The sequence below is a fragment of the Atta colombica genome, unplaced genomic scaffold (assembly GCF_001594045.1).
Source record: "Atta colombica isolate Treedump-2 unplaced genomic scaffold, Acol1.0 scaffold126, whole genome shotgun sequence".
NCBI lineage: Eukaryota > Metazoa > Arthropoda > Insecta > Hymenoptera > Formicidae > Atta > Atta colombica.
Window position 1 is genome coordinate 1,963,948 of NW_017259213.1, and position 22,860 is coordinate 1,986,807.

General features: G+C 35.3%; 1 protein-coding gene across 1 annotated transcript; it reads right to left on the minus strand.

Moving 5' to 3' along the window:
* Nucleotides 1–1,952: 1,952 nt before the first annotated feature.
* LOC108695175 (protein Wnt-10a) lies at nt 1,953–19,247 on the minus strand. Its single transcript, XM_018204934.1, has 4 exons — nt 19,141–19,247; nt 10,737–10,990; nt 4,392–4,675; nt 1,953–2,474 (listed from the first exon to the last, which is right to left on the minus strand). Exons 1-4 carry the CDS (start codon nt 19,245–19,247, stop codon nt 1,953–1,955), a joined length of 1,167 nt encoding a protein of 388 aa, XP_018060423.1.
* Between the last annotated feature and the right edge of the window lie 3,613 nt (nt 19,248–22,860).

The window sequence follows — 22,860 nt, forward strand, 5'->3', positions numbered from 1 at the left end:
GATCACATATGAGTTACACGAATCATGGAGTATTATCTATCGCTTCGCTCACTTTTCATCATCTCATACAAAATTAATATAATTTTTTATGTCTTGAACTATTTATACACATTTTTCATATTTCTTTCAGTTTGTATCTTTTATATTTTTATATCACTTTTTTGTCTCCGCATTTTTTCCACGTGACTCTATCGATTATTACAAAACACCAAATATATAAAAAACCATTTATGATAAAATTATCGTTTCACGATATCATTTACATTTCTTATTATTAATGTTTTGTAAAAAAGAAATAACATATATACGATATCAAAATGTTGCGAAATTAAATGATCAGAAATTTTATCTAATTAGAATATGATTGGCAATTATAAATATTATATTTTTTGTAGGTACAAGAAAAAAAATTAAATATTAAATATATTATTAAGTTAAATTATTAATTTTTAAAAGTTATTGACATAATCAGATATATGAAATATGAACATTATAAAGGTAGCTGTTTGAATATTTTTTCATTAATATAATTTTATCGATAGTCAATATCTACAAAATAGTATTTTTAATGTACTTTGACACTCCTTTGTTTTTTGTCACTTATTTAATAGCATGTCTTTATCTGATACTTAAATCTGCAATTAGATGACGTGCAGTAATATTGATGGTAGTAATAGTACAAGTATGTTGTCAGACAGAAGTATATAATTAGGAATGATGTGGTAAGACAATTAGCCTTGATTGTTAACTCCGCAGTTTAGATTAAATACGTTTTTTTCTGTTTAAAAATAGGATTGGCACAGATCTTTCTGAGATTCTGATGCGTATTTATTTATAACAGTCTTTAATAAGAAAAGAATATTGCGAATATTTCAATGATTCAAATGAAGCTATCACTAAAGATATTTCTAAGAAATAAAAATATTATTTGGACTATAATGGCTATAATAATTTGATAAGACATAATAAGGATATGATAGAAGATATTGTTTGAAGGAACTCTCTTTATTGTACGCGTATTATTAAATTGTGTACAATTGTGTCCGCCAGGACACGCCTTTCGTCTAATAATACTGTGCTGGAGGTTTTACAGTTCACATAAAAGTTATAAAATTAAATATTAAATAAAGCATCGTTATAAATAAATTATGAGTTTACTTAACCTATGGATCATTTTATATTACTCATGCCATTACGGAATAGTTTGCGCAAGATCTGTTCTAATTCGATTGGACTTCTACAATTGATTCACGTTTCTCCACTACTCAATCCAATCATTTTGCAAATGATTGGTAAGTCGAAGTATAATTTCCGTAATCGACGTTTAGTAAAGTACGATTTATGTCAGTCAATTTTGTGTGATTTTCCATCACATCAAGACTCATTTACGAAATTCGAGATTGGACTCTTTAATAATAATATACAAATTTGCATCAAAACTTTACTTTCTCACTGAGAAATAAGAATTAAGACAATTTCTCGAAACGCAATCAATGCGCGCTACTCTATCATAGAGATTGCATGATTTTGAATACGTGTCGATGAGTAAAAAATTGTGTTAGTTAATTGTACAATTATCATAATTATAATCATATTTAAAGATGATCTTCGTGGAAAGGGATTTAATTTTATTAACAAATATTATCTTTCTACTACGTTCGCACAGTTTCGAAATTAGTAGATAAATCTATTCCAATATCATGATAGTTCGAGAGAAGTGCCTGATAATTCTGGTTCCAAGAAGAATCATATTATTGATTCTACTTATACGTCCCTTGATTGATTCTTGCGAACGAATAAGCTCGTCACATCTTCGGCGAATCTTCGGAGTTAATTTCTTCTTTCATTGAATCGACGATGTAGTCTCGTCAGCGAAGGAAGAAAAAACATTCGCGTCAATTTCCATCAGTCTTAGACCTTCCGTCTTTTGTTTTTCGTTTTCTTATGCCATCTTATTTGCAAACCGTAATCCACTCTTCCACTGTGCAATTCTGACATTGTACAAAGCAGCACCAGTGAAATTTGCATCTGCATCGCTCCGTTCGTCGTTGTCGTACCACATTGTAGCCTCTACCGCAACATAGATCAGAGCATCCATCTCCGCCGGTGCTGGTCTTGTTACATCTGCGACCAGTAGTGCCAGGAATGTCGAGCGTTAGATCCTGCTCGCAGAAGTTCGGTGATCTCTGGTAGTAGTAGAGCTGATTGGGGAGATCCCGAAGTTTCCTCTTGCGGCCGCCCCCGCGACGTTTCTTCTGTTTCTGTTTTTGCCTCCGTCGTGATCCTCGAATCTTGTTTGACGGTATCACATTGCCCAGATTGCTCTGCGTTACCAATACAGCGTTTCTGAAACGATTCTTCAGGACTTTGCCGACTACTCGGAATTCCGGAACGATTTTCCAGCAAGTTTTCAGTTCACATGACCCGGACATGCCGTGGCACTTGCAGCGTATCTGCATGTTGTTTGCTAATGCCTGCAATTGTGTTAAATTGTGAATAATTAGTCATTACATAAAATAAGATCAGAATTAAAAATTTGATAATTAGTAGTTATTTATTTCTTATCCAATGTGAATAAAGAGCATTAATTACATAGGATGTTAATTATGTAAAATACTTTCATATAAAATTTATATATGAAAAATCTATATATGAAAAAATGTAAATTAGTAAAAAAATTTGAATTATTAAAAAATTTTTTATTAATTCATTTTTTCAAAAAAGATCATTTATTATACATTTATCATTATTAGGTTTACAAAAATAATTATTTTAATATCTCATTTTAATGTCTCATATATTTCCAATGGACTTTTCTAAAAATTTCTGTATTTTCTATCTCAATCACTTATTATTAAAAAATTCTACATCTTTGTTGCATAAAATCCAAATCAATTTCAAATTAGTTTAAGAATCTATGAAAAAAAACCGCGGCCAATCACACTAAACTTGGAGAACATTTTGTATATTGACTGTTCTGAATGATGAATCTGCGCTAAAAAGTTGCTTTCACGTCGGTTGACTTTGTACAAAACGGTCAATCGACTTTTTCATTTGCGTCTGACACGGTCGGGATCTCTTTTTCGTGCAGGGCCTTCGATACAGCGGGCAAAGCAGGCGGAATCGAATCCTTCTCTCAAATTGCGATATCCGCGATGCCGTTGTTGTGACGTTGGCTGAAAAACGCCGGTTCTAACACGCTGTACAAACAGATACGAGTCGTTCGGATGTGTGGGGTGTGCAGAGTGGTCAAGAGGGTAAGAGAGGAGGAGAGGGAAGAGAGGAGGGCCCAGTTTCTTTTAAACAAAGAGGTGTCGCGTACAAAACAGTTAATGAGTCTACGGCTGGGTGGTCCAGCCTGAGGCTTCGTCTTAATAACGTCGAGGCGAGAGAGCGAGCGTGGAGAGGTCCATGAAGGAGGGAAGAGTCGGTCTTTCTCTCTTCCTTTTCCTCTTTCTTTCTTTTTCTCTCTCTTTCAGTTTGCTTCTCTTCGTTCTTCTTTCTTTCTGGCTCCTTTTTCGTTCTTTTATCGCAATGATGGGAGAGAAGGAAGAAGACCGTACATCGCTAAAAAGTAAAAGCCGGAGGAAAGACAGAACAATGAAGAAAGGACGAAGAGAAGCGAATCGCGCGCAAGATAATTTGAAGCTCTCTCACGGACCTACGCATGACGGCGTGCGCGCTACATTATTCGCGAACGGACGCGGCACGCGATTGCGAATTCGCTTCCTCTCAGGATTCCCCGCCGACCATTTAACGGTACATTTCTTGCGCGCGCCTGCTTTAAGATGGCGCATCATTTATCGTGGGATATCATGTGTATATACGAAGACTGTTATAAAAAGATGATAATCTCGTTGTAATAACTTATGTTAAAGTGTAGCTCAGCTTTCTCCGTCAATATGATCATTCAATGTTTACAAGCATGTAGCTTATCTAAAAAACGAGTATATACTAGACAGAATATCGCTGAAAACAATGTTATGAGAGCGAAAGACATGAATAGAAAGTTAAACCAAGAGAGAAACTGAATAGTTATAATTAACAATATTTTATTTAATAATTAACAATATTTTTTAATTACGTAATCTGAATAATAGAAGATGCATATAACTTAAAGACTATATAAGAAAACATTAATTTATTACATAATATTCTTCAAATCTCGAAATATATATTTTTAGTTGTATTTTTTTCTCTAATACATTTTAACACGTTGCAATATCGAATGTAAGATTAAAAAAATTTACATTTAGATTAATAATCTTATTAAGATTATTAAAAGAAAATACGAGACATGACATACTTCTTTTTTTTTCAAGTTTGTCATTAATGTAAATATGCTCATATCCGAAGTATAGCGATGTCGAAATTGGAAAAGTAATGCTTACCAAACGACCAGCTTGATTATTGTGTAGATTCACAGTAGACTGTATGTCGCCGGCTTTCTCCCGCGTGTCTAGGAACTGCCTCGAGAATTCCATGCCGTATTCGAGGTTGTGAGAGCAACCACCCCACTTAAATGTGATGTCTCTGGTAGTCGTCGGCGGATTATCCATATAGTGCAAAGGATCGCAGCTGCAAGAAAGCAGGCGGCCCATACTGCAGGCACGAGCCACGTTATGAGCCACACCAGCTGCCGAAATCGCGTAGGCGAATGCCGTCTCTCTATAGCCTGTAACAGAATGTGATCGATAATTAACCACTATATTTTGTTCTATTCTTCTTTTGCTAAAACTGTCAAAAAATAAATCATCCCTTCCATGATTTATCTTTTAAATTAATGTATGAGGTATCGCATTTTTTCACATTAGTTCTTTACATCTTTTGGTACATTTCCTAAACAAAAATTTCGAGGTTTAAATAGTTTTTTCATTAAACGATTACAGATTTAGGAATGTCTTATTATTAAATTTTAGAATCGCAAATGGGTAATAGGTCGATTAAATTTATCATGTTATGTTGATCTTTTGATGTAATAGAGCCAATGCTGTAATATAATATAATAAAATTGGGATCATTAGGTATTCGTAAATAATTGTTCAAGATAAGATGCATTGAAGTATCGGGGAGACACTCGTATCTCAGTTGTCTCCGTTAGCAAATTGCTGATCGTCGTCAATGACACCGTCGAACACGACATGGATAATATACGCAAGGCTGCGATATCGTTCTCTCTCCTCTTGTGGATAAAGGCAGAGATCATGAAACAGCGGGACACCGGGGAAGCCGAGCTTCCGTAGAAGGAACTTCGGTAGCGAGTTCGGGACAGAACGAAACGATGGGCCGACAGACAGACAGCCATCAGGCGCAGTTCAGAGGTAGATTATTCAGCCGTCCGTCAAAACAAAGTGCGGCCATCAGCAGCGGCGGCCGGCGGGCATCCACTGTCCGCATGTATAAACGATCTCGCGACGGGGTGCCTGAGGGGGGGCAATGCGATGCCAAACTCCGTCCTCGCGAGAAGTCTGTGAACAAATCGCGATTTCTCGCCTGATTCTACGCGGAAATTGTAAACTGCCGCGAGATACCGTCTAACTTTAGCAACAACAACATAATAGCTTGAAGATAAGCACTGACTTTTTTAACTTTTATTGTTTGGTTAGAATTTTCAATACTTGACACATATTTTTTTTCATTGCAATATTTTTAGTTTTATCACTTTTGGATCTTTTAATTAAATATTTTAAAATATTTTATAAATGGATGTAAATTTATATTCTCGGAGTATTTGAAGGGGACTAAGACATGAACGAATATAAAATGGAAGTTAGTATTTCGAAAAAAGAGTTAGTTATTGGTTCACTGTAATAAGTAATGCGATGTCGGATGTGGTTTTTCTGTGAGCTCTCTTCAAGGTCTCCCAGAATCTCTGAGACATCTTTCAGACTCGATTGACAGACGGCCATTCGCGAAACTGCTTTGGTGGCTGCTCAACTTACAAACGATACGACGCACTACTATCTTTGAATTACAAGAATACAGGATAGAATATTTTTTTTCTCATGATTACATTATTTTTTTTCATCGCATTGATATATTCGGAACTTGTTTGGACAATTTTAAAATATTCATATTAATATTAAAAGTTATATATAAAAGAAGTTAGAAATTAATATTAAGAACTAAAAATTTAAAGACATTTAATTTTTATCAGCATTTTTATATTTTAATTCGCGAATGGATAAATAATTGTAGAAATTAAGTAAAAGAAGGTATATGAAACATTTATAAAGAAATTACATGAAATATTCATTCTAATTGTGTAAACTTTGAATGCATAATAGAATATCATATAATAGAAGTTAAAGCATTTAGTATTTAAACTAATAAAATTCTAGTTCTCTCTATTAAAATTCTAGTTCTTCTCTAGAGTTAAACTCTAGTTCTTTTTTTGATTCCTATTATATTGAGATACGATATATGCTACGAATATGAATGATAATGAAAGATTTCTTTAGTCATTGTCAACTGTTTCTAGATTATTCGACGAAATCCAATTGGATCGTTACTCAATGTAGGCAATCAGACAGCTGGCAGTCGATTACGTCGTTCTTCGTCAACAATGTTAAAAAGACTTCTTCGTGAAATCCGAAGATCGTCTAAACGACCGACTAAAGCATTTCTTCGAGATTCCCCAGACTGATAGGAATGTCGGGGTTGAGAACCAGGATGGATCTACTAGTTTTCGACGGATACCATCGAACTCGATATTGTGGCTTGATGCCCAGAATGCTAGTTTTGGTGCCGAGAATAGCACGTCTCTCAATGGAATGAGATGGAATGAGGGAGGGCCTTTTATGTGGTTTTACAGTAGAAGAGGTGGTTCGAAGCTTCTGCTATATACGGGTATTGGCAGCAACTGTTTTATAATGCAGATAGCTACCGTGCCGCGAGATCGTTGTTTCTCGACAGTGAGAGGGACGGAGGGAGCGTGTAATAAATCCTCCGCGGGTAGTTGTACGTCTCTCCTCTTACCGGACAGTGGAGAACCCAAAGTGGAAGATAGGGAAGAATCCCGAGGAACGCGATTTCTGCTCCCTTCGTTTCTCGTCGCAGCAGTCTTGGTGCAGCGACGTAGTGACGAATGGTACACAGGCCTTGCGCTACTTCCACGTGTCAGATCCAAATCGTTATTTAGATAACTCAATAGATAGTGTTCGAGGGAGGTCTTGCGAAGACATGCGTATCTTTTGAATGCAATTAATCCGAAGACAGAGATATCAAATAAATTCTACAGATATCAAGTTTGTTCATTTATTTTTTCTTTTAGCTTTTCGTCATATCTTTTCTATTTTTTAACTATTATCAATATAATACCATCTAGATGTTCTAAAGATAAGTGAAGTACTTACAATATATTTTAGAATTACTTATATAAGATATTGAAAGAAGATTATTTTAAACTTGTTAGTTATTGTTGTATTTTACGCTTGATAAAATATATAGAGAAGTTAAATAATTGAAGGCTGCTGTTCTTTTGTTACTGTTGTTTGTCCTATTCGTTAATATTTCATCGTGATAAGTCAAAAAAAAAATTTTTATATTTTTGTGATATTGCCGCACGATTATTAATTATTACAAACATATCGTTGTTATGTAAATAATATTGGTTGAATTGCTATTTACATATTTAGATGACTTAGGTCCAGTTGCATCAACGTTACTTTAATTTTAAGCGAGACTTAAAACTCTCTTTGTTCCTATCTCTTTTCGGTTTTAAAACGAGATAGAAAAAGTTTTAAATCTCGGTTAAAGTCAAAGTAAGATTGGTGCAACCGGGCCTTAATAAACAATACGCTAGATAGATAATTATATTGTAATAGATATTGTAATATAAGAATGCTAGTATCCTTTGTGCTTTTAAAGTATGAATAAATCCAAATGTAAGAGTTGTTTATTTAATTAATGACATTATTTTCTTTGATTCAAGAGAAGAGTACTATTTATCTATTACTTCTATGGATTACTTGATGGCTCTTTAATTAATACAGAAAAAGGAAAATTGATTAGTTAACTTATGGGTAATGTCTGATCTTTGATTTAATAACTTATTTATCATGTACGAGCTCAATTTATGGAATCTCTCGACGTTAGAATTCAAAAAGAGTGACCTGAGTTGTGATCTTAAAAATAGAAAAAAGAGTCTTCACTTTGATGTTTCCATATTTATATCTATAAATCCAGTTTTCGTGAAGCATCGTGTCAGTATGGGGAACGCGACAGCCGGTCCGATCTTCTTGTGTGGGCCCTACGCTGCGGAGCGGTCGAAGATCGGTTCCGTGTACTTTTCATAATACATTAAGTCGTTTTGCTGAAGTCCGACGAAATCATGACGATAGGCGAGAGAAGCTAGGATCGGAGAGGGGGGGGGCAGGGTAAGAGCAACGAGAGGGCAAGAGAACCGTGTCCGAGTGACTTGAGCTATGAACAGCTCTTCTCGAGACCCGAGGCCCAAATTTGACACGGTGGATTTCTCAAACGATCGCAGACCATCTCTCCACCTGGCCACCGATATCTTAAAAAGGGACAGTGGTTGTTAGTCGCGCTTGCTGAGGTATAAGTTTCTCGGAAGCTATTGCTCTCTGACTCGAAAACCAAAATCTAATAATGGTCGATCGGTTGTTGCCAATGTTACGGATAATCAGCGAATCGCAAATCTTTTACACTTTGGTGTAAAAGTGCGACGAATACGAGGAAGTTTTTGTGCGTGAACATTCGCGAGTGATGCAGCTTTGTATAATGAAGAACATTGTGTCTTTTATGTAAAGATCAAGTGTTTAATTAGTAACTTTATCTAACAAAATTTACTTGTTTTAACTTTCCATTTTTTAAACATTTTATGTTTAACAAACCAAAGAGAATTAATATAATGGAACTAAGATGGTTTACCGAGCTATTTCGCGATACGCGAGAAAAAGGATTGTACTTGTAAAAGAGTAAGCTTCGTCTTGTTAGAATTCTATGATCGGTCGGACGGGCAGCTTTACATAACTCTCGAAAAAGTCGTGGAATCGACACCTTCTCCTGTCTCGCGAGCAAGAAAAGGCGTACCGATCCACGGAGGCAGATAACGAGAGGCCGGTTGGGAGAAACGGGCCCCCGGGTCTGCGGACGCGCTTAAGTTTTCAGGTCAGGTGCGCCCGATGTCGCGCTCTCGCGCATTCGTCCGACACGATATATGTTTCCTCTTGCGGCGCACGTACACGCCACGACGAATTTATATGTCACACCGGAATAGGCCGTGGGGGCAGGGTCTTCTTATGGAATTGGGACAGGTTTTCGGGGTCTGCCGCGGGTAGGTTATATCGTGCGCTTTGATTTAAGGAAACGCGTCGTCTCGCCTCGCATCGCCTACACCGTCCCGTCAACGACGTCGTAAAAGATTCCACTTTGTACCCTTCAAGGAACTTGTACGCGATAATTATATACGATGAGAAATCGCCTAGAATTTTTGTAGATTTGTCAAATACCATCATGGAATTTTTCGATTGTAATATTTAATTATCTAACGTGTTCTGTGCAATTTGTACACAGAAAAAAGGAGTCTGGTAATAACTATCAAATAATTTCAATTAAATGTTCCATTAATAAAATAAAAAATAATTTTATTTATCTAAATATTTAATAAATGTTATTAAATACAATAATATAACTAATCGTTAATTTGATAATAATTATTAAATATGTAGAAAAGTAAAGTTATTTTTGGTTATATTAACCGAACTTGATTAAAATTATTTCATTCAACATTTGATAGCTATTAACAGATTCTTCTTTTATATTGTATGTCTCGAATATACGCGTGTAAAGTTTTTATTTTTCATAGCTATATTATGTTACTAGATGATCACCATATATATATTTTATATTTTAAAAATAACAAAATATTTTATTATAACAAGTATAATCGATATTTTTTTGTAATAATTTCTTTATAGGCAAAACGAATTTACATTTGTTCTGTATTATTTGTTATGAATAGATTAATTTCGTTTATAGTATTCTTCTAAAAATTACTTAGAATATTTATCTTTGAAATTATACTATTTTAGGGAAACTACTAATGTTCGCATTATAAAAATTTTTGATTGCATACTATTTTTTATAATTCTAGTAGTTTATTTTAGTTTCTTAACGGAATCTTATATTTCGTTTATTTGTATTTATAGTGCGAACCGAGACAAATTTAATGATCCAGGAAACATTAATACGCCATTAGTGAGAAGGTAGATTATTAATCACGAGTTCAGATCTGATCAGATAATTTCGCTCGTTAAATATTCTTAGTGGAGCGTCGAATGACTTGACATTCAGTGCGATTGACTCGCGGATCTGAGTTTTAATCTCATACGTGATTTTTCGCGTTTAAAGAGCCAAAAATGGCTTCATCTAGTGATTATTAAGAGAAGTCACCAGCGCCGTAAAGTCAACTAGGGAATAATATGAATACGAAAAGTATTAATAATTAAATGATGAATAAATTGGGCAAGTAGAAATCGGCGCTATAAGTGTGCTTAAGTAACTAAAATCGTTCAATAATATATTTTAGCAATTTCAACAAATCAATAACGTTATTAATTTGAAATATATTATTGGATTATATAATTTTAGTTACTTAAGCGCATCACTTACACAGCGCCGATTTCTAATTGTCCAATTTACTCATTTAATTATTATTATTATAAGGAATCTTACTTTTGTAATTATATACGAAAAGTATTCTTAGTATATACCTCGTTTAAGAAGGACACTGCTCTGTTGAGTTCTGCTGCTAGGTGTGAGTGACGAACAGTTCCACCTGTGCCACATGAACTGATTTTGACATTCGGATATGGCAATTTGTAGCCCTTTGATCGCGGCTACGGTGACATCGGGATTTCTATGGCAAAGCTCGCGTTGATCCTTCGTCAGTCCTGGAATGCCGTTACAAACGACAGCGCTGCCACTCACCCAATCATCCACTGAGTTGCTCATTAGACAAGATGCGCTGAAAAAGATAGCAAAGTGATAATTGGCGCGTGAATAATCATTGATTTCTTCGATTATAGTTATCATTAAACTACTAGGCTATGATAATTAAATATGCAAAATTAGACATTTTTTTTTTTTAATCAAGATTAGATGAGCTGAAAAATATAATATGACAAAATAAACACATCTTCTTCTACTTTTACGATTAATACAGAAATAGTACAATGTGCAATTCGATAATATGGCTATGTTATTTTAAAGTTATCTATTTGAAAATAAAATTAATATCATATTACGTGCATTCAATTTTAATCACAAGTTCTGAATGGCGAGGCTATGTAATTTTTCATCATCATTAGAGATATTATCATTTTGTTTTATTTTTGAAACGTCGTTCTTTCGATGATTAAATGAAAGGAAGTGCAAATATATATAAAAACGCAATTAACATCTTCGCGTCTTTCCTGGAAAATTTTGCAGAAGAAACTTGTATGTTATAAATTATGTCATATATTTGATTTGTCATAGATTTTTGCGAAATTTTAATAATTCTTTAATTATGTTAAAATATATACATATGCATACAAAAAAAGATATCTTTGTAGAAACTAACAGAGAATGAAAGTGTGTGATGAGCTACAAGTATTTCCCGCCAAGTTATAACTCGCATTATAGTCTTTTACTCTTTTCATTGCAGTTACTTCTCTTTTCAGTTGCGAACGTACATATTAGTTTAGCGTATGTCGAGTGTAATTAGTGACGATGTGCGGAAGCAGGGAAGCAGCCGGTCAAGCTCGCCACCTGGTTAAACTCGCGAAACTGATTATCGTTGAGTTCTTCACTGATAACGGTGTGCAAGCAATTACACTATGGATAATCATCGGTATTGAGATACTAGAAAACATCGATGTTTTATGATGAGCATGAATAGAGAGAATACTCTACTTAGACTCTTTTCTTAAATGAACTCGGTTTAATTCTTTTGATTACTTATAAAATTTTATTTCTACTTGTAACGAAATAAAAATTAAAAAATAACAATATTATTTTCTAAAATTTTTATTTTCATTCAATATCTTACACTATAAAAACAAAAATAAAATGTTAATTTTAACTTAAAGACATATTACGTCCATTATATATAGTGGACTTAACTCAAAAATGTTGATTTTAACATTTTTTTTGCATGTTTCAAAAAATTTATCATACGTATATTTAAGTTTAAAATTAAAATTAACATTTTATTTTTGCAGTGTATTTGTATTAATGGTACAATGGGTAGATTTCAGCAAATCTATTTAATTAGCGATTAAATGGACAGTACCGATGTTTGTTTTTAAACAGCAATTTTTAAATTTCACACTCGGAATGTTAATGGAAATGCTTGTACTGAATATCGAGAGTTGGTCCAGCTTGCATCTTCGAATCTGTAAGGTGCAGCACTAATCGCGGCAGTCTGGAGCAGGTTTTACGGTCGCGCGCGGGTACTTTCGCGCACGCGTGCACCACACGCGAGCGTCCGTTTTCCTTCAATTTTACGAGGCCGAGGTCAAGAGGTGCAAACGTTTTTAAAGAGTCGATAAAACTGTTTCTATCTTGCCGTCTGTTTCTGCCATCGCGCTCCTCGAAGAAGAGATGGCAGAAGGAAAGGCCCATACGTTCGACCCTCCTTCCCATCCCCCGTTCGGTCGCGATAACGGCATCCATCTCTTGGAAGAGAAGCTCTTAAAACGCTATCTTAAGCGACGGCTGCTGCCTAATGGCCGCGTATTACGGCGTACCGGGTGTTAATTAATTTTGAGGTGAAAAAAAGAAACAGCAGAAGCGAGCGTGCGTGTTCTATACACGGTCTGGGTCGCGTGTATTCGAGAGCGTGCGTTGGTTCATCGAGAGAGAGAAAGGAGGGTTGTTCTTTCGCTTTATTTCATCGTTATAAGATCAGAATCTTCGTTTCCTGTTACCGCGTGCTTTATCAAAAAAATACACCGTTAGAATCTTTACTATAGCATTTTTTATTGTCTGCCGAACATATTTAGAGTTAGTAAATAATAAGCCATAAACCGAAATCTTTTATCGAATTCTGCCGGATTAATCTACCGCTCTCTCGGGCTGCGCTTTCTTTGTGTGTGAATTGCTTTTGATCCTTTACAATTTTTAAATTTTATTATATTTTAAATATATTTTAAAGTTTTCGATAAATTATTTTTTAAATAAAAAGAATTATGAAGAATATTTTAAGTATTTTAGAAATATCAAAGCGCAAAAATTATTATAAAATTATTTTATTTTTTACAGCAATTTCTTTATAGCAATCTGTTCTCAGAAATATAAACAGAAAAAATTAAAATGGCAAATTTAGAATTCTCTCGTAAAACATACAATTAGAATAACTAAATAATTATCCACGCAGAATAGTTTAAAAATTAACATAAATTGTTATAACATGAATATATGATCAAAGTTCTCCTTCGATTATTGGAACTCGCAAGATTGGCCAGCAGCGCGAAAAAATCGCCTTCCTCACGATCATTAATCTGCTCGTAGCATTTCGAAATAGTTTATTTTTTCCTTAGAGGGGTCCTCGGTGGAGTCGTAGGGTTCTACAGGATGTCATGGGCGGGTGCAAGGCTCTTCGTGGGTCGTTTGGTTATCTGCGGGTACAAATTAGTGGACGAGCTTCTTCTAAAGTAAAAGCTGTGTATAGCACCCGCGTGAACGAAGAAAGAGGAGCAAGACGAAGAAGTCGGCGACAGCGAATTCAAGGAGGATAGAGGAAGGAGAGGACACGGGGAGAATGGGCATTAATAAGAAGAAAAAGTAAAAAGGTCCTGATGCGATACTTCGTAGTGTGGGAAAGAACGATGTAGAAGGGGGAGAGGGGTTTTAGGGTCGCGGAGGTTATTGAGAGCTCCCATTACCGGTACACCGTTGCACCGCTGCTATCTTTCGCGCTATTGATGATCTACCGAAAGCAGATTAATGATCTTAACTCTCCCAACAAATTACGGAAGACACCGCGTACCTGCAGAGGAAGTTGGATTGTATCAAGAGATTCCTTTCGCTACCTCTCGTCTCGGCTTCCCCGCTCGTGCATGCGTCTCACTTCGCGAATAAGAAACGAGCCGGATACGTAAGACAATTATTTTACTGAACCTTTTAAAGCAATCGTTTTGTTGAAACCGCAAATTTTTATTTATTAATCAGTATGATTATTATCAAATTTATATTACTACGCAGATTATGAATATTCGGTAAATTTTTAATCTATCGAGAACAATTTTTTAAAAATGAATGATTTGTTATATATGAAGTTTTTTACAAGAATTTCTTCTTATTACGTTTATAAGTATAAAATAAATTTTAAATAATATTTTTCAAACCCCAATAAAACTACCATAAAATTATATTGCAATTAAAAGGATAAAGACACTTAGAAAGATGATTTTTTAATATAAAATTATAAATCATAATCGTAAAGTATTAAGATATAACTAATCTAATATGTACTAATGTTTATTTATGCACACAGCACGTTGTGTACTGTTAATTCTTATGGACTAAATATGCGATTATTTTGTCACAGTACCGATTAAAGAATGAGACGTTAAATAAATTAGAAATCATTTATGAAATATCAAACTTTCAATTAAAAGTTGCGTGTGTTTAAAATTGCATTTAAAGGCTGAAGTAATAATTAAAACGCAATAAGATCGATTTATTGCACAAACAATCAGCAATGTGCTTTTACCAGCAACCGTTATAGTTTCACTTCGTGCTCGATCTCGAGTGCTCTGAGAATCCACTGGGCAAATCGCAGACGAGATACGTGAGCGCGTGTCCCGCATTTTTGCAATAATCTAAGGGGTCGCAGAAGAATCCAAGATGGCGACATGCACGTGTTTTATTTAATCCCTCCTTCCCTTTTCGTTCTGCTCGTGGAGATGAGAGAGGAACACGGCACGGAATTTCGCGTCTAATGGGATATACTCAGTGGAAAGAGAGAACTCGCCTTTTTTCATGATCCCGCGAGAATACCTGCGGTAGATATCGTGGTGCCTCGCTCTTCTCTCGATCTTATGAGAGTAAATCGATTTCACGGCGAGTACATTGTCGGGAATGCGATAGGCTGCGAATTACGTTCTGCAGATGGTATCTAGCGGCGTAAGTTATGGCGACCTGTAACTTAGCGATAAAACTGGATTCTCATCTAGTTCGTCAATTACTAGCGATCTCATAGAGCACTCGTGTTAAATCTCCATTTGTTAATAAACATTCAGGATTCCGCTATTTTCTCTTCGATATAATATGAATTCCTTGAAAATGATATCATTTGAAGTCGCGAGTGTTTAACCGCGGTTTAACCGCGAATTATAATTTAAGTTGTCATATCTGCATATCTAGATTTTCTTAGAATGATTTCTTAATTTTTAATTGTATACTTCACTAAAAACTAATATTTAGTCATAATAGATTTTTATAAGTTGATTATATTTAGTTTATATTAAGTTGACTATATTATTAAAATCAATGTGAAATTTAAATTTTGAAGTTATATATATTAATACACTAATATATTCACATATTATTTTATAAAAATATTCTAACTTCATAATGATAAAATAGAAGAAAATAGGCTACGAGTCAATTTTCTTAAAAACATTTAATATGTGAAAACAAAACGAACGTTTCGACATCGATCGAGTTATTATCAATGTTCGCGAATAGATATTATATATTAATAATAAAAGATGTTAAATTAATAATCCGGTCAAACGCATAAAATATAAAATCATAAAAATGTATTCAGTCAATATATAATTCAGTCAATTCTAAAATTAACAGTGTAAAAATTACTGTTGTGTAAAAAAGTATTACATCATTGTTTTGTCGATATATTAGAAAGAAGTGTGTATACCTATGATAAAAATTGAAATGTGATGCAATAGAAGGAGACTTTTAGCAGTATCGCGATAGAAGTCAGAGAATTTTTTCTAATGTTACAATGGAGTCAGAGAATTTTTTCTGACATGTAATTGTATTTAACTAGACAAAATTCTCTGACTCTATCGTAACTCTATCGTTAGAAAAGATTCTCTAATTTCTATCGCAATACTGCTAAAACTCTTTTGACTTCTATCGCATCACATTTAATTAATTTTTATCGTCGATATACATTTCTAGAATATCGACAAAACAATGATATATGATATGATATGTAATACACTTTACATAACAGTAAATAATTTTTACACTGTTAATTTTAGAATTGACTGAATTATGTATTTTTATGATTTTATATTTATTGCTTTTGATCGGATTATTAATTTATATAATATATTTATATAATATATATTTATATCTATTCGCGAATCATTGATAATGATTCGATCAAAATGTTCGTTTTGTTTTCACATTCAAATATTAAAAGTTTTTAACAAAATTGGCTCGTAGCCCTTCTATTTATCATATCTTTTTATCATTGTGATTTTATTTTTATAAAGTCATATTATAATTAATTTAAGTATTACTTTATACTAATTGTCTAATTAACTAGTTAATTAATTAATGAATGATTTGTGTTCATTAATATCTGCTATGAAAAATCTAATATAGAGATTGTCATACTATATTTTTATCTGAATAAAACTGGAAAATATTTTGAAGTTTGCTGGATTTTTAATGTATACGTATACATATACATAATAAATTTTATTAGTAAGATTTGAAATAGGTTTAGCATATTAAATTCTTTCATTATACATTTTCTTGTTATTTTTGTTTGTGATATAAAATTCACATTGTACAAAAATATATGCATTGCGACGTAATCAGAGAAAGCCGCGTACACGCGTGTTAAAACGTTAATGACGCGAACCAGTTTATTGACTATTATATCATCAGAACCGTAATTCAATGCCGTCCTGTAAGTCCGGCTCGCATAAATGCGCATATGTGAACATATATATATATACGTGGATCTACTCACACACGTGAATGCACGTTCTGTTCCCGGATGCTAGGCATAATTATTTACAAGAAGCTGCATGGGTCTCAGAGAAGAGGCTATTGAAGCCATCACCATTGACGAAGAATCGTTCGTGTGTATATATTTTGAGAACCTGCAGGGAATCATTGGCGATTATCTAGTACGATATCACATTCTGAACATTAACAAACGAGGAATGTATCACGAAACTCCACGATTATGAAATTAATTACTTGACACGATTATACGCGTGATATCGGATTTTATGATTATAGCATCTGTAATTGAAAGTTTTTATTAAGCGGTGATCTTGTTGTTTATCAACGTAATGATTTTATAATAAGAATCTTGAGTGCATAAGTTGATTATGTTTACACCATATTCTTAGATCGACTTATACAATAGGTGTCCTTGTTTATCCTGTAGATTAAACAAAGCCTATCGTATAGATCGCAAATTAAACGCACGATGTAAACGTAGTCAATGAGAAAGAATGTTATTATGGTAATATATGTTTTTAATGTAAAATATATATCAACAAGTCCGCTCTAAATCAGCCAATTTTCTTGGCTAATAATTTTATTTAAACTTACGTGTACCATTTTGATTTTTGATTTTGATTTTGATTTGACTTGAGATTATCTACTATTCTTGAAATAGTTACAAAACTTTTTAATAAATTGTGTAATAAATTGTATGTTTATGTACATTTGTACATTTGTATGTCTCTGTCTGAGGTCGTATCAAAGCAATCTATTTTTCAATCTGCAAGTTGCCTGAGAATCGTCGTCGTCGTTTCATCGGTACGCTTTTCGCAAAAAAAAAGATTCGTTCAGGACGATCCTGGTGCACAAGGCGCGATTAGTATTACGGAGAGCTATAATAAAGATCGCAGCGGGATTCATTCTTCGTGATGCGGAGCTTGGTTGGAACGGTCTATTTGCACTTCGTCATTGTGCGCCTCTATGGAACCGTCGATACGACCGCCGGGTCGAAGAAGCGCACCCTATTGATGGATTCTTTCCGCAGAGACAGAGAGAGAGAGTCAAGAGAAGAGGTGCATCAGGAAGATGCACTGTGAAAAAAAGAGGGCGAAGAAGTTGGCCGTGCTACCGCGCTCGTAAATTTTTCTTGGCGAGATTAGACACGGCGAGCCTGTTCCTCGTTGCAGCTTCTCCTCGGTTGTCCTGTAGACATTGTCGTGTATTTTCCATCGCGGAGTGGACAACGTGCATTTCGTGAGTGAGTTCGCGATTTGTAGCGCTCCGTCACAACGGACGGACAAAGCGGGCGAGAGTGACGTTTTGACGTCTGCATTATGGTGCATCGCGGCGCATCAGAGTATCGTGTGGACCAAAGTACGAGACAGAACAGACACTCCGGAAGACTGTTTTCACACGACGACGCTCAAGTGTGAAGTGAAAGGGGAGAAAGAAGATGAAGAGAATGAGAGAAGGATATACTTAAAGAATCGAGACACGCGCGCGTGAATTGCTAGTCATATATAGAATAAGGTGCTTGAGCGAAAATAGATGATGTTACAACGAATATATAACGTTAATAAATTAAGCTTAAAATGGCACATTTCGATATTAATTAGTTATTTTGCAAATGTGATATGTATAAAAACATTTTGTATTTTAATCTAAAAAAATATATGATATACGAAATCTTATATACAAAAGATGTGTATATTAAGACAATATTTTATATGATATATTTTATATTTTTAAATGGAATTAAAAGATATTTACTAAAAACTATTTTATCTATTTCCGTGGATATCAATGACATGATAAAATATCAATGATTTTTATAAACGTATTTAGTAAATCGTATAAATGTATTTAGTTAAATCTATGATATTTTACTCTAGCAATTATAATTATATGATGTAATAAATTAGAACGATCATGATTAAAGTATGAAGTTCTTTTCAATTTGAGCAATATAACTTATATGGGATGAAATAATAAATAAAAGAACTGAAATCAATATGTAAATTTCTATCTCTCTCTTTAAAGATAATAACGGTAAAAAATTGAAATGTATACTTATATGTACTATGATTTTTATCGCTAGCATTAATGTTCCTATAAATAATATTTTAAAGACATTAGAAAAAATTAAGAAGTTTTGATCCTCAATCGTTAGATCATCAGAATCATAGAGATACTCACCGGCGATGCTCGAAAAGAATTAGCAGCAGGGCGACAGTGGGACCGATCCTGGTAGCGATCCTGGATGGCGGTCCTTCGTATGCACGTCCTGTACGAGATGGAGGCATCCTGTCATCGCCCCGAGGTCGTCTTCTCTTCTTTGCGCGGTTTGCCCACTTTAAAAGAGTTGAGTACGACCCTTCGTCCAGGGTTGCACACCCCTAGCACCCGAACGGAAGGACCCTTCGTTCGAGATGATGCTGAAGCTGCTCCCGTTCTTTATCTCCCTTCCTCTCTTCGTTTTCCTCGCTCTTTCTCTCTCACTCTCTCCGCGTTCGCCTTTCTCTTTCTCTCCTCGTATTCTCCGGTCCCTCTCCTACTCTTCTCGCCGCGGTGCCTGTGATCACCAGTCTGGCACGCGTCGAGAACTCCTCCTCGCCCCGGGCACCGGCGCTTCTCCTTTGACGTTCCGTACGATTCGAGAGCTCCCAGTTTTGCTGCTTCGAGGGTGCGTTTCGAAAACTACCCCGAGACAATATTCTGCGACGATCGAACGATTCATTGAGCGTATACTCGTCTCGATTCTGGCTCTCGTTGCAATTTATTATATTATGCGTCGGCTAGCTGGATGATGAGACTCGTTCTCGATGTGTATTTTCTTTCTGTGTACTTTCGCTATCCTTTGATGAACCACTTACGTGTAAGTTCCCAGAACAGTCTTCGTTACATTTATCAAGAGTGAAAATTTTCGAAGCGGCTTTGCTCAATCTTATTAAATACACTTATCTCTTTGGAGGACAAATACTGTCGAGGTATATGGTGAGGTCACTGTCACTATAGTCTTTGTTGCACCGGCTTTATTCTTTATGTCTTTGGCATTTTCTTCGGTGCTGAAGTATGAATGAGTACTCCAACATAGTTTGCCTTTGAATAAATTTCCTTTATCCAATTTGCACATCGAAGTCGTAGATCACGATACCCTTCTCGGTAAAATCTATCCGAAGATCCGATAACATTCTGTCGTTCTTTCACCCTCTAGATATGTTAATCTTTTCTCTTCCTCCCTTTCTTTCGTTGGTAACGAGATTCAGGCAAATTGGTCGATTTTTCGATGTGTTGGACAGAAGAAGAGAAAAGGGCTTGATGACTTACTCGATACTTCCGGTGTATGTGCGCTCGCGGCGAAGTGTCAAGCTCAAATAAAAGAAAAGTCGCCCTCCGGATTCTCCTACTCCTCCCACACACGGACCATCACGATCTCCCCCTTCCCTGTCTCTCGGTTACAGGTCCTCTTCTTCTTTCTCCTTAACCACCGCCTCTTTTTCCACTGTGGTTTCCTCTGCCTCTCTCCCTCGTAACCGCGCCTATCTCTCGCTTTGCTCGTGCAAACAATCAAATAGCAAACTTCCCGCGATTGTCACGCTTAGTGCGACGGTGACGACAGAACCAGGCGAGGTTTTGAGGATTGCGGAAGATGAAAAAGTGGAGGGTCGGATAGAAGGGGGAGGAAAAGAAGAGAATTCGTTTCGTGAAGAATTCTAGGAGTAGAGGTGTTAATGCGTTTGATCGGATCGCATTTGCGGGGTGAAAAGATTCATGTCGAAAAGTAAGATCAAAGGGTAGACTATTTGTCGAAAAGATGAGATAAAGTGCAGATGAGATAAAGTCGAATAGTAAGAAATTTTGAACATCTGGGAGCACAATGGAATTGAACCGATTGTGGTGCTCGAGACAAACTGCCCGATCAAGGAAGACGCGAGAAGGTCACGCACTATTCCCTGTACTCTCTTCTCCTACGTTCGCTGACACCGACACCACGCTACTGTAGAGCCGGAGAGATAAACAGAATCTGGATGATTCCGCCTCTGTTCAAGACCGACGAGGAGCTGTCAGAGAGATCGCTCTGTCTATGATGAACTCGGTGCGCAGTGCGCGGCTACGGGGACCCTCCTCGCCCTCCTATAGGGAGAGAAAGGAGAGATAGGGAGCAGTATAGGCACGAAGGAACCAACTACCCCCCCACCATAGCCACCACCATCTGGACACGACCACCACCACCATCGGCCACCACCCCGAGATTCGATGTGAGAGATGAAGAGGGACGAACAAAATCACCTAGAGAAGGATGACATGACAACGAGAATTGTGATAGAAAGAGAGAAATAACACAGCGCGCACAAGAAGAAGGAAGATGCAAAAATGCGTGGACTATAAACCGTTCCTGAATTTCTCTTTCTCCCCTTTTTTCCCCACTTTGGATCTATCTTTCTTTTGCTTCTAATGCGTCTTCGTTTCGAAGACATATATTTTCTCGACAGATAATCTGAAAATGCCTTCTCTCGAACAAACATCAGGTACGCTGCCATTCATAATTTAAATTTTTGATTGGGATGATTGTCATGTTGTAATGAATGAAATATTCATTTTCTCTATTTGGTCTTGTATATATTTTTATATCGCGATTCATAATTATAGATATATAATTCTAGATTGTTTACACTATTTTATTTTCTATTTTATTATTTGTGATGTTTTTATTTATTATTTATTTTGTATTATTTTGCATCAGCAATTGAAAGAATGTTTTATACTTTTAATTTAATTAATTTGTAAAAAGAAAAATAGTAAGATAATAAATAAAAAATTTATTTTTATTTGAGTTGTTTGAGTAAAAATAAACTATGATGCTCATTCGGTTAAATATAATTACTTTCATATAGCTGACGTACTATTATCACAATTATATTAAATTTTGAATTATTTAATATAAATCCGATTGCTTGAGCTATTGAATTTTGTTCGATTGTTAAGTAAAAGATAATATGCATTGAAATATTCTTTCTACATCTTTATGACTTAATTGAAACGAGCAATTTCTTATGCTTTTAAACATCTTGATGGGCACATCTCGCTTCATTATCGTATGGGCAGACAGATCTTCATGTCTCGAAATATCGCAGTGCATTTCCCTATTCTTGAAGGATCTTACCCTCTAGAAAGGAAGGAAAGCAGGCAGGAAGGAAGGAAGGTTGTCTGAGATCACGTGACAGGACAAGTAGGAGGAGCGAAATTCCCCTACCTAGCATCACTTGGAGGAGTCAATCGGCATAATTGAGGCTTATCTTCCTCCCTTACACAAACAGCCGTCCGCCTACTCTCATCCCCTCTCTTCTTTAGATCTTTCCTCGGATTCTGACTTATACAAGAAATGCAAAGAATTGATATTATATTTTGATTTTTGCTAACAAGATGAATATCACCTTTTCATATTAATTACAAGATATTTAAAATTCATCAAATTATTATTTTTGTGCGACAAGGAATGTGAATATCGATATCAGATAGAACTAATAATTATATTGACACGCGAACTTTATTTTTTTAAACAGTATGATGCGCTTATTGCTTCAAACAAGATGGCCTTAAATAACCAATGTAGAATTCATATTTTTAAAATCTATCTATCTAAAATCTGTCATCTATATATGCACGCAGTTTTATAGAAACATAAAAAGCGAAACAAATACGGATAAATTTCCCTGAATTGAAATATTTATGGCTCTTATGTCTTCTCGCTGATACGTTTCTAAAGCCAATTAGCAGTGTATCCAATATAATATAATCTGTCGTACGAAGATCTCGGTTGATGCTGCGATTATGGGAATTGTAGCGAGAGAGCAGAGCTCCCTGTCTACTTTTCCCCTTGTTCCCGGATGCCTTCGATTTCTCGTCGACGCGATG

Excerpts from the sequence above, each read along its gene's own strand:
- LOC108695175 (XM_018204934.1), bottom strand. The coding sequence starts at position 19,247 with ATGCCTCCATCTCGTACAGGACGTGCATACGAAGGACCGCCATCCAGG. Across the intron at positions 4,676-10,736 it reads CAGTGTCCTTCTTAAACGAG|GCTATAGAGAGACGGCATTC; the intron begins GTATATACTAAG and ends ATTCTGTTACAG. Across the intron at positions 2,475-4,391 it reads ATAATCAAGCTGGTCGTTTG|GCATTAGCAAACAACATGCA; the intron begins GTAAGCATTACT and ends ACACAATTGCAG.